The sequence below is a fragment of the Salvelinus sp. IW2-2015 genome, linkage group LG28 (assembly GCF_002910315.2).
Source record: "Salvelinus sp. IW2-2015 linkage group LG28, ASM291031v2, whole genome shotgun sequence".
Taxonomy (NCBI): Eukaryota; Metazoa; Chordata; class Actinopteri; order Salmoniformes; family Salmonidae; genus Salvelinus; species Salvelinus sp. IW2-2015.
This window is the reverse complement of record NC_036868.1, coordinates 19,695,619-19,709,041: the sequence shown is the minus strand read 5'-3', so window position 1 is coordinate 19,709,041 and position 13,423 is coordinate 19,695,619. Positions and strand designations below refer to the sequence as shown.

Below are 13,423 nucleotides of genomic sequence, written 5' to 3'. Positions count from 1 at the left end.
TAAATGAGTTAACTCTTCACATGGGATGATTTCACTGAACAACAAAAGAAAGGGAATATTGAATGATCCCCAATGATCCATCGCATCTCCCAAAAACATTTTCAACATGTCAGGATTTGGCCAGGATTGTTCAGGTTTTTGGTCACTAGATGCCCCCATTGCGCCTTTTTTGAACCTTTTGTTTTTCCCTTGTTCTAATTATTATTTGCACCTGTGTGTCATTTCCTTGTAGATATTTAATCCCTTTGTGTTCCTCAGTTCTTTGCGCTGTGTTTGTATGTTAGCACCCAGCCCCAGCCATGCTGTGAACATATATTTCTCTTGTTGGATTTTCCAGAGGTTCTCTGGTTTTGTTCTTGTTTATTTTTGATTAGTCTTTTGAGGTTTGTTTTTTCCCTGCTGTTCTTACCACTTTGTGGATTTTCTTTGTATTTTGGAGGATATCCATTTTTTCTCTTGGCTTTACTTTTGACGTTGTGGATTTATATTTTTGMCTGAAGATCTTTTACCTTGATTAAACCACCSTCTCTAGTACTGCTGTGTCTGCCTCATCTTCTGGGTTCTGCCGACTATTAGTGACTGTTTCTCACACCGGGTCCTGACACAACATACATTCTTAAAACGATAGTCTAGAAACTAAAGCTTTGGTTGTCTTGCTCTAGGGCTTCCATGTCTTCACCCTGGACCTCCTCAATGTCCACCTCTTGAACATCAGACTCTGAGGCCTCATCTTCACTGTCACTTGCCAACCTTGTTGAGAATGGCTCATTGTCAGGCTCAAATTTGCCCGAATGGCCACCAATTTTTCAACCCTTGTATTGGTCAGCCTGTTGCGTGCTTTGGTGTGTGTGTTCCCAAACAAGGACCAGTTGTGCTCTGAGGAAGTTGATGTTGGTGAGATTTGGAGGATGATGGAGGCAACAGGGGAAAGAGCCTCAGATCCACAAAGTCCCTTCCACCAGGTGAATGATGAGATATGTTGGGACGACTGCCATATTGCATCTCCATCCCAAAGCCCTTGCTTGGAAGTGTACTTCGCCAGACTGCCAAGAACCTTGCCCTCCTCCAGGCCAAGGTGATGAGATATGGTAGTGATGACACCATAGGCCTTGTTGAGCTCTGCACCAGACAGGATGCTCTTGCCAGCATACTTTGGGTCCAACATGTACGCTACGGCGTGTATGGGCTTCAGGCAGAAGTCTTCACGCTTTTTGATGTATTTCAGAACTGCGGTTTCCTCTGCTTGGAGCAACAGTGAAGTGGGCAGGCCAGTACAGATTTCTTCTCTTACATCTGCAAGCAGAGTCTGAACATCAGACAGGATGGCATTGTCTCCCTCAGTCCGTGCAATGGCTACTGCTATAGGTTTCAGGAGTTTCAGGCTGCTTACCACTCTCCCAAAATACATAATCCAGGAGGATCCTCTTGATGGGGTTGTTAATGGTCCCGTGTAGCTCAGTTGGTAGAGCATGGCGCTTGCAACGCCAGGGTTGTGGGTTCATTCCCCACGGGGGGACCAGGATGAATATGTATGAACTTTCCAATCTGTAAGTCGCTCTGGATAAGAGCGTCTGCTAAATGACTTAAATGTAAATGTAAATGTTAATATCGGCAGACTGTGATATGGCCATTTCTTGGAGAGACTCCTTCCCCTCCAGGAGAATGTCAAACATGATGACAACACCACCCCAACGAGTGTTGCTGGGCAGCTTCAGTGTGGTGTTGTTATTCTTCTCACTTTGCTTGGTGAGGTAGATTGTTGCTATAACTTGATGACCCTTCACATACCTAACCATTTCCTTGGCTCTCTTGTAGTGTATCCATTGTTTTCAGCGCTATGATGTCCTTGTGGAGCAGATTCAATGCATGAGCAGCACAGCCAATGGGTGTGATGTGAGGGTAGGACTCCTCCACTTTAGACCAAGCAGCCTTCATGTTTACAGCATTGTCTGTCACCAGTGCAAATACCTTCTGTGGTCCAAGGTCATTGATAACTGCCTTCAGCTCATCTGCAATGTAGAGCCCGGTGTGTCTGTGTCTGTGCTCTTGTAGAATACTGGTTGAGGGGTGGAGATGATGTAGTTAATTATTCCTTGCCCACGAACATTCGACCACCCATCAGAGATGATTGCAATACAGTCTGCTTTCTCTATGATTTGCTTGACCTTCACTTGAACTCTGTTGAACTCTGCATCCTGCAAATGACTAGATAAAGGATGTCTTGTTGGAGGGATGTATGCTGGGGCGAAGAACATTCAGAAATCTCTTCCAATACACATTGCCTGTGAACATCAGAGGTGAACCAGTTGCATACACACCTTGAGCAAGACATTCATCAGCATTTCTCTGACTACGTTCCTCCATTGAGTCAAAAAAACTTCTAATTCCAGGAGGACCATGAGCTGTTGCTATTGATAAGGTGTCTGATTCATGATTTTCACCTCGAATAGAAGTAGAGGGACTTTTGTCAGAGATTGCTTGTTGTGAGCACTGAGGGAACTTTATGCACTTGGCCAGATGATTCTGCACCTTTGTWGCATTCTTCACATATGATTTGGCACAGTATTTGCAAATGTACACAGCTTTTCCTTCTACATTAGCTGCAGTGAAATGTCTCCACACATCAGATAGTGCCCGTAGCATTTTCCTGTAAAGATTAGAAACAAATGAGTAAAAAAAAACAAATACAATTCCATGTACAGATAAGTAATTAGATTAAACAACTCCTTTGTAAGATACATGTTTTAAAATGAAACTGTAATGAATACTCAGGGAGAAAAAGGTGTAGATTCACGCACAGAGCGTGACAGATGTTTATTAACCTCTCTAGGGTACGTGGGACGGTAGTCCCACCTCTTCAACAGCCAGTGAAACTGCAGGGCGCCAAATTCAAAACAACAGAAATCCCTTCATTAAAATTCCTCAAACATACATGCATTTTATGCCATTTTAAAGATACACTTGTTGTAAATCCAGCCACAGTGTCCGATTTCAAAAAGGCTTTACGAAGAAAGCAAACAAAACGATTATGTTAGGTGAGTGCCTATTCAAAGAATAACACAGCCATTTTTCCAGCCAAAGAGAGGATTCACAAAAAGCAGAAATATAGATAAAATTAATCACTAACCTTTGATGATCTTCATCAGATGACACTCATAGGACTTCATGTTACACAATGCATGTATGTTTTGTTCGGTGAAGTTCATATTTATATCCAAAAATCKGAGTTTACATTGGCGCGTTATGTTCAGAAGTTCCAAAACATCCGGTGATTTTGCAGAGAGCCACATCAATTTACAGAAATACTCATAATAAACATTGCTAAAAGATACAAACTTTATGCTTTTTTTTTTAAATGCACTTCTCCTAATGCAACCGCTGTGTCAGATTTCAAAAAAGCTTTACGGAAAAAGCAAACCATGCAATAATCTGAGGTCGACGCTCAGAGCCCAATCAAGGCAAAAATATATCCGCCATATTGTGCAGTCAACAGAAGTCAAAAATAACATATTAAACATTCACTTACCTTTGATGATCTTCATCAGAATGCACTCCAGGAATCCCAGTTCTACAATAAATGTTTGTTTTGTTCGATAATGTCCATCATTTATGTACAAATTCCTCCTTGTTGTTCTAGCGTTCAGTACACTTTCCAAACTCACGACGCGCGTTCAAGTCCAGCGGAAAGTACGGACGAAAGTTAAAAAAGTTATAATACAGTCCGTAAAAACATGACAAACGAAGTATTGAATCAATCTTTAGGATGTTTTTAACATAATTCTTCAATAATGTTCCAACCGGAGAATTCCTTTGTCTTCAGAAGTGCGATGGAACAGAGCTCGCTCTCACATGAACGCGCATGGTCAGCGCATGTTCAGGTCATGGTATACCTTACTCAGTCCCCTCTCATTCGGCCCCACTTCACAGTCGAAGCATCAGACAAGGTTCTAAAGACTGTTGACATCTAGTGGAAGCCATAGGAAGTGCAACATTACCAATATCCCACTGTATTTTCAATAGGAGATGAGTTGAAAATCGACCAACCTCAGATTTCCCACTTCCTGGTTTGATTTTTTATTCAGGTTTTTGCCTGCCGTATGAGTTCTGTTATACTCACAGACATCATTTAAACAGTTTTACAAACTTCAGAGTGTTTTCCATCCAAATCTACTAATAATATGCATATTCTAGCTTTTATGGCTTTGTAGCAGGCCGTTTACTCTGGGCATGCTTTTCATCCGGACGTGAAAATACTGCACCCTACCCCAAAGAAGTTAAACCTTCGCAGAAGGCAGGAATCGTGGTCACAGGCAGGCAGACAAAAACAAACAATACCTCACAACCATACAAACAGAAAGAACTGAACTAAATAGGGAACTGATGAGACCAGGTGAGAAACGAACACAAGTGAAAACAATGAACAAAAATGAAAGTCAAGGCTACGTTCTATAACACAAAGAAACAGTGCTACATTCAAGAACACAAAGAAAAATAACACAAGGTTGACTAAGAAAAGAAAAGCAGAACCTTACAGAAACATGTATGGAAACAGGTGAATTAACACTCCTCAGGTAGCAGGTTCAAGCAAGCTAAAACGCACATGGTAGCAAAAACTAACTAGCAGAAATTGTTAACAATTTAGACATTATTTAAAAACACTGTAGGCTACTATTAACTACTTAACAAAAAATCATGTATGTCATATAAAATATATTCACCCCACCCAGTATTGTAATCAAAACTTACCAGAAAGCATGTAGTCCTTGGCTCAGACAGCGTAGTAGTGTGGGCTCAATAGCATCTCATTAGTGTGCAAGATCTTGAGAATCAGCTGTACATGTGATGGAAGAGTGCACTGCACATGTGATGGAAGAATGCACTGTGCATGCAGAGGGTTGCAATTCCATTGAATTGGGGATAGTTTGACCAAAATATGTCACAAGACCTAKAATTGCCTTATGTGTATCCCACAAAAAAGGTTAACTGTTATAAGCTAACTTTTTTGATGAATTTAAGCAAAATGCCCCAAATTCCCGGGCTTAACTTCCCATGGAAAAATTCTGTAACAATTCCGGGAATTTACCGGAAAGTTTCCGACACTTTGCAGCCCTTCTTACCACTGCTAATGTTGTTTTCCAAGTAAAGCATTTAAAAAATTATAAGTACTGCGTAACTAGCCTTTTACAGCCTATTACACAGCTATTTGTTACGTTACAGTTGTATGGATTAGGCAAAGCGATGTGAGTCAAGTGGAGGCTATGGTTCAGTTCCCACTTCTGACCCCATGTGACGTTATAGTTAAATGGGTGAGACAGATAATATGGCAACAGTACATGTCCTACATCCTGGTCCTTGACCATTACAGCTTTATCCCTATTACACACTGACGGAGGCCTTTGTATTCCTTGCGGAACCATTGATGAATCGCATTGCCATGCCAGACCCCAGCTTGGTCCCTATACAGGTTGACTGAGTGACTTATCCAAACAAAAGCAAATGACAGTGCCATCAAGAGAGCAGTTTTTTTTTTTTTGTGCTCAACAAAGAAATAATGTACTATTTATTGTTTTCTCATCTGTAGCTATGAATTGAAAAGTTTCTCATTTTATGTTAGTCACTATAGGGAAGGGAAAGGAAACAGTGWAATGGCGTCAGATAGAGAGTGATGTAATTGTAAGTGCAACATTTTGAAATGCCAATGATTCACCAATCGTTACCCAGTAAGCTAATGGTCTTTGGTTTGGTCCAAAGGTGGTACTCGGGTGGTCCTCTGTAGCTCAGTTGGTAGAGCATGGCGTTTGCATGTGGATTTATTTCCCTGGACCACTCGTACGTAGACACTCATGTTGACCCACATGAAATAGTTTGAATGCACAGCAGGGACAGTAATCTTAGCTGTTTAACCAATGTATTACAATGACGTTGAAGAAGCTGTGATATTGTAGGTGGCAGTCGGCACCTCTCTTCCCTACTCTCTTCCCTTCCTCTCTTGGTATCTCTCCTTTTGTTACTTCCCTCCCAGGAAACGTATGACAGTCCAATTATCGGGTTCTTTAGCCCGGAGGTCTGCAGGACACTGTGGAGGCAGACATATTGCTTTGGTGGCAGCTGAACTGCGTTGGTTGGGGCAGTTGAGGTTGAGGAGTCTTCCGAGGACAGGCTGCGTGTTGTTTGTAGCAGTCTGATTCTGCAGCAGGAGCCTTAGGGGACCTCGGCCTCGCACCCTTGTTAACCAGAGATTATTCACATCAGTCCTCGCTCTGGGTCCTTCCTCACCACAGCCATAACATATGCACAAGTCACTCCAAATAAGTGTAAGAATCAAACATCAGAACAATGTTGCTGTGGAAGGATCAAACAGTAATTTTTTATGGGTGTGTGATCGTGTGTGCATGTGTGTGCTTGTCTTTATGTGCATGTGACGTGTGTGTGATCGTGTTTGTCTGTTTGTGCACGTGTGTGTGTGAGTGAGGATTGGTGTTGTTTTTAGTGGTCAGCACTAGGGATGAGATGGACAGTGACATCCCTGCTTGTCTAAGGGACTGGGGGTGTGGTGGCAGGGAGCTCAGCAAGCCCATGCACTCTCCCTTTTGGCATCCCCACTGCCCCTCTCTATGTCTCTGTCTGTCTCTCTCTCCCCCTCTCTCTTTCTCTCTCTCTCTGCCTAAAGCTGGAAATATATACTGGCCATTCATTCCCTATCTTTGGGTCGTGCAAATTTGGGGTTTCTTACCTAATAAATCCAAGTGTGTGTCTGCACCTTATGAGTGCAGTTACCTATGATTGTGTGTATGTGTTTGCATGCTCATGTAAGTGTGTGTGTGTGGTGTGTGCGTGTAYGTGTACGTGGGCCTGTGTGTGTGTTTTTGAGTGTTTGTGGTACTTGTGTTTGGGTACGTGTGTGTTTTAGTCACCTGGGATCAGAGCCATCTGGTGATTTCCTTCATACAGATGGAATGGGGGATGCGTTGTTACACTAAAGGCCRAACTCAGCTAGGCGAACCGAACGAGTGTGCTCACATACTCCCTTAAAAGCGGCAGTAGCACTGTTTGTCCATCTTGAGACGCCATAGCCAGTATACACTTCCTCAAAATAGTCAGAATTAATCTAAGATAACTCAAGAAATCTGTCATTAATGTTTACGTTTTTGCCGAGGTGATTTTATTTGCACAGTTTTACATCTAACTAAGATGTTTGGTGCAGTATTTCGCAAGTGAAAAAATKTACATAAAAACGTCTATCGTTGAATGACAACAAACACTTAATCGAAAAATCTGACCAATAACCGACGAAGGGGCGTAAAATTCGGCTTCCGAACTTTGGCTTGCCTCGAGAAAAATTTGTGTGCACGAACAGCCGAAAAAACCTTTGCAAAAACGAACAAAATGTCACAAAATGTCGTCATAATATATATTATATGCACAAACTGTTCCGAACTGTTTCGGATGGGAATCATGCGTGTCGTGTCAGATCGTGTCGTCCTGAATATTGTGCATTAGGTGATTCAATGAAAGTTATGGAAGCATTGTGCATCCATCCTTGGTCTGTCTATGGGCTTGTTTAACATCGACTGCATTGCAGTCGGCGACTGTCGACTGACTGATTTACACATCACCTTGCATGATAAATAACTACTCATTATTATTTGTAGATCAGCCCGTCATTCAATGCATCACGGATTTGATGCCCTTGATRGAGCTACACTGTTGTAGCAGTTTGGGAAAACACTGAAAAACACTGCCCTCTCCCCCAATAATAATATTAGTCTGAATGATTACCGTTGCAAAGTTTTGTTTATTTTTGGCTATTTAAACCATTCCTTATATGGGAACATTCAAACCTTATGTTGAAGATGACCTGCAGGGATGTGCAGGGTCTAATGCTCAGGAGATGATGTAATGTTGCAATGATCTGGAATCAACATGGAGCTAGCAGACACACACACATCCCACAGTAAATCAGCCACAGAGTTTTGAAAAGCCTCTGCCAGGAGTTGGAGTGGTGTGACGCAAGTGAACAACAGGTGGGTCTCGTCACAGACTCGATTAAGGTGTTCCCTCCATTTCCCTTTTGGCGGTTTATCCGAGGAATCTTATCGGCTGTCACAGAGGAGACAGAGATGCATTACTTATCCATCCGGAGAAGTGCTTATCAGCCGGAGAACCAGGCTTGAGTGTTCCCGGAAACAATTAACCCCAAATGGGGAGGGGGGTAGGGGATCGACTGGCTATCCATCTCAGATTCCCCCTCCCAAATCAATTCTACATTTATAATACGGCCCAAGGACAACTCAAGTTATTTTTGGCCTTGTTGTTTGTATCACCTTTAATCATTGTTGGACAGTGCAAGGAAACATTATTAAAAGAAAGAAAGAAACATATACTATAGATTGTACTGTAGACTGTGTATACAAAACGTTAAAAACACCTGCTCTTTCCATGACATAGAATGAACAGGGGAATCCAGTTGAAAGCTATGATCCCTTATTGATGTCATTTGTTAAATCCATTTCAATCAGTCTAGATGAAGTGGAGGAGACAGGTCAAAGAAGGATTTTTGTGCCTTGAGACAATTGAGACATGGTTTGTTTGTGTGAATTTATCACACAATGTGTGTGTGTGTGTGTGTGTGTGTGTGTGTGTGTGTGTGTGTGTGTGTGTGTGTGTGTGTGTGTGTGTGTGTGTGTGTGTGTGGATAAATTGATTCATATATCAGTGCGGGGCCATAAGACACCTGGTTTTAAGCCAGATGTTGCCCCCAAACCTTGAGTTTGAGACCCAAAGCCACACAGAGAACAGACAAAATAACACAGCTAGCATACCACGCCATACGTCCATTCAGAAAGGCCCTCGGTGGGCCCACAGAACAGGCTGCTCCCCCATCTGATGCTTCCGGGCGATTAAGCCGTGAATGAGCCGTCCCCTTCTGGATGATCCTGCCTTTTATGGTTCCATTCAAACCCATGCTCGATAAAACACTGCTGCTCATAATGTCCCCACACTGAAAAAGTAGAAACTAATCCAAACTTTAAAGTGGCACAGGCAATGTCCAGGACCCGCAAAAGCGCAAATAGGTTGCTGGCTGAGTTAGTGGTGTAATGATCCTATAGAATTTCTCTCTCTGGGTAATTCATGATGGATGATCTGGAGTGGGGCGCCATGTCTTTACTATTGAGCCATGCAAGCTATCATGTGATTTTATTGTTAGACTATCTGGCTGTTTCATATTTTTGTCTCTACTGTTTTATCTCATTTATCTTTGTTTTCATCATATAATGCAACTTTATGTGGTTGTGATCTTGTTAACTGACCAGATAACAACCGAAATAGGACGGCTTTCCCCATGATGTCTTTATCTCCTTATAAAAATGCCGGCTTTACCTGGTTGTAACAGAGATCAGTTGGTTGTAAACTGGTTATGTGACTCACTGGGCCGTACTATCTCCTCCATGTGTTTGAGGTGAAATGGAACTTGAACGAAAATGAACTTAAACTTGAATAAGGTCATCTCTTTTTCTTCCTCCCTTCTGCCTTTCTCTGCAGTGGCTCCCTCCACAGTGCCTCCCACGAAGCCGTGGTGGAAGGAGATCGTGGTGTTGGGGACGGTGGGCTGTGCCTCGGTTGCCTTCCTCCTGTTGATGGTCATCATCTGCTATAAGGCCATAAAGAGGTAGGTCTTTCTGACTCGTACACATACCCTTGCATTGGGCTATTTACGCATTAGCGCTTTCCTCCCATGGTCACAGAAAATTACAGGATGGTTAAACATGAGTGTTACAGTATGATACTTAAAATATATATATATATAATCCTACCAGGTAAACCCACCTCACAGGTTGATGCTTCAAGTTTTCAGAAGAAGTGTGTGTGCACTGGCAGTAGATTGTGAACAAAGACACTGTGTAAACATTTAGGACACAATCTATAACCTGATAGTCTGGAGAAATCCAGTCTGTTAGTGCTAACATTGCTTTCCTTACCACTCCTTGTCATGCCAAACATGTTGGGATACATTTAGGATAATCTATGTTCAGTCTGACCCAGGTAACATTGTCTTCACCTCTACTTCTATAGAAGGGGCCTTAGTGTAATACAACACGATTCCACAGATCATGTGGATAATCCCTTATATATAGTATTTGTAAACCCTTTGTAAAGATCTTATAATCAGCTTTCATGAGGGTGATTGGTCCATAGTTAGCTTTGTCCATTCTTCCCCTGCCAATATTTATTTTCCTGTGATTTGATCAGTATTGAACCTGATATTTGGCTTTAAAAAATAATTAATATCAACATACAACACTACAAAGACATACTCAGAGCCATTCCTATCATGTTGCTAGCCCTAACATGGTTACTAGAGTGATAGTTTCAAAGTGAGCATGCTGACGCCTCAAGCTGTTGGAGATGGGTTCAATGTCAGCAAACCTCAGTGGATGTCAATCAACTCAGTGAATGTGACTCTCCAGTAGAATATTTTCCCCACCAATCCTCAAAATGGGTGAAAAGATCACGGCTGACAGCTGGCAAGAATGCAGTATGCCAGCCTGATCCAGCTACAGTATGTCAGCCTGATCCAGTTACAGTATGTCAGCCTGATCCAGCAACAGTATGTCTGCCTGATCCAGCTACAGTATGGGCCAGCGCTGCTTTAGGCTCCAGTATGTTAGCCTGATACAGCTACAGCATGTTAGGCTTATCCAGCTATAGTATGTTGGCCTGATACAGCTACAGTATGTTAGGCTTATCCAGCTACAGTATGTCAGCCTGATCCAGCTACAGTATGTCAGTCTGATCCAGCTACAGTATGTCAGCCTGATCCAGCTACAGTACGTCAGCCTGATTGAGCTACAGTATGTCAGCCTGATCCAGCTACAGTATGCCAGCCTGATCCAGCTACAGTATGTCAGCCTGATCCAGCTACTCTTTGAGGTGAGCTAGGAGCCAGAAGAGTGGTGTGTGTGTGTGTCAGTGCCTATGTGCCTATGTGTCCTGAGCTGCACTTAAGTCTAGCTAACATTGACATACCGTTACCGTTAGGGAAGTAGATAAAAGACTTGCCAAAAAAAGAGCTTCAAGGGAAATGGCCACAAACAGATGCATCAGAGCAGTCAAAATCGAAGGAGACTCCTGGGATATGGACTGAGGGAGTTATTATGTATGCCTGATCTGCTCAGGCATAGATGTTGGCTGATCTGAGGACAGACGGATTCATTCATTCGCACAGAACCAGAAAGGTATGTGCCAGTTTTAAGGCTTTCCCCAGGAATCCACTGGAGCTTTTTGGAATTGGCTGCTGTCCCCATATCACCACATCACTCGATTTTATTATCCCAAATATTCAGCCCTGGCAAATATTTTTTTCTTATCAAATCCCTCTATCCCTTTCTTCCTCTGTCACCCCCCCTCCTTTCCTCCATCCCGCCATCTTTCTTTCTCTCTCTCTTTCACCTGTCTCACCTGTCGCTCCCCCACCTCTCTCTCCACCCCCCCCTCTCTCTCTCTCTATCTTTCCCTCTCTCTCTCTTTCTGAGGCAATGCCATAGTTCAGGGAAATGGAGTGAAAAGGGTATCTTATTTGTGAGAAGGGTATCTGATTTGTTGTGTTCCCTCAGAGGCAAACAATGAGGTTGTGACAGACTGGAAGGAACAGGGGGAAGAAATAGAGGGAGGCACACACTCCGAGGGATGAATAGGGTCATAGAAAGGCAATGAAGAGAAAAAAAGACATCAAATCAAATTTTATTTGTCACATGCGCCGAATACAACCTTACAGTGAAATGCTTACTTACAAGCCCTTAACCAACAATGCAGTTTTAAGAAAAACAACCCCCCAAAAAATAAGATATCACACCACTCACACTTTTCTAACTATCTTTGTCCTCTGCCAAACTTTTCTCTTGATAATGTTTCCTCAAGAAACATCCTCTAAATAAACCTTTGTGTATAATGTGTTTTGGGCTCATTTTCACTTTCCAATGATTGAGTCATCCAGTGACAGGGTAGCTACTACTGTGGCTTGTTATGGTTAGTCATAAGCTTGTTCCTCCCATAAAGGGTCAGGAGGATTCTAAATATATCTCCTTTCTCTAGGTCTCGGCAGACTCAAAGTAGATTTTTGTTGATATTTTTAGCAGCCTGTTTGATGTACTGTAGTAGGCCACAGTTTTTGGATTGCAAACTTGCTGCACTTTTCTCACAACAACATAGTGGCAAGCACCTGAAATTGAGAAAATGCATATAAGCTATATATTTGGGRYATACAGTACCAATCAAACGTTTGGACACATCTACTCATTCAAGAGTTTTTAATGAATAATAATAATGAAGACATCAAAACTATAAAATAACACATATGGAATCATGCAGTAACCAAAAAAGTGTCAAACAAATCAAAATATATTTTATATTTGAGATTGTTCAAAGTAGCCACCCTTTGCCTTGATGACAGCTTTGCACACTCTTGGCATTCTCTCAACCAGCTTCACCTGGAATGCTTTTCCAATAGTCTTGAAGGAGTTCCCACATATAAGGACCACTTGTTGGCTTCACTCTGCGGTCCAACTCATCCCAAGCAATCTCAATTGGGTTGAGGTCAGGTGATTGTAGAGGCCAAGTCATCTGATGCCACACTCCATCACTCTACTTCAAATAGCCCTTACACAGCCTGGAGGTGTGTTGGGTTATTGTCATATTGAAAAACAAAGGATAGTCCCACTAAGCGCAAATCAGATTGGATGGCGTATCGCTGCAGAATGCTGTGGTAGCCATACTTTTTAAGTGTGCCTTGAATTCTAAATGAATCACAGACAGTGTTACCAGCAAAGCACCCCCAAACCATCACACCTCCTCCTCCATGCTTCATGCGTCTCTCAAAGACACGGCGGTTGGAACCAAAAATCTAACTTTTTGTCATAAATGATAAATGTGAATATATTTTCACAATACATGTTATCTGACCAGCACTGAGACAGGTTAATCAGAAGTATTGCTCCTGAATTATGGCACTAGATATACAGTATGCAATATACAGTATATCCAATTTGTATAGCTACTGTAAATAAACTGTATATTTTGTTGTCATGTCAGTAGTGGCGTTCCTGGAAATGTGCCAGGGTGCACTCATTTCCCATGTGCAGTCTGCCCCCCCCCCCCCCCCATGTTCTCTCTTTTTCTGTGCCTGAGATTTCAGTGGGGCAAATAAACTCGAGATGGGACCCCAGCTGGCAGCAATTTTCTCCCTAATGAGCATGCTAAGTCTAGACGAGTCTTTTTTTTAACATTTTTATGTCTTTCTTTATGGGCATTTAGACCCATTTCGTGACGCTCAGTGAACAGTGGAATAAAAACAGTGCACGGGCCCAGTCTCTCCATAAAGAAGCACACATCTCCAAAAACACACGACCATTTACCTTATCACCTT

The 13,423-nt window shown here is 42.4% G+C and overlaps 1 protein-coding gene and 1 long non-coding RNA gene across 2 annotated transcripts in view; one reads left to right on the top strand and one right to left on the bottom strand.

Annotated features, from left to right (window-relative positions):
* LOC139023248 (uncharacterized) overlaps positions 1-13,423 on the bottom strand; it is a 288,962-nt gene that overhangs the window by 241,089 nt on the left and 34,450 nt on the right. The window lies entirely within an intron of this gene.
* Positions 1-13,423, top strand: part of prima1 (proline rich membrane anchor 1) — a 72,380-nt gene that overhangs the window by 24,695 nt on the left and 34,262 nt on the right. Inside the window, exon 3 of the mRNA XM_023974524.2 lies at positions 9,544-9,670. Within this exon, the coding sequence (XP_023830292.1) occupies positions 9,544-9,670 (127 nt within the window). The remainder of the gene's footprint in view (positions 1-9,543; positions 9,671-13,423) is intronic.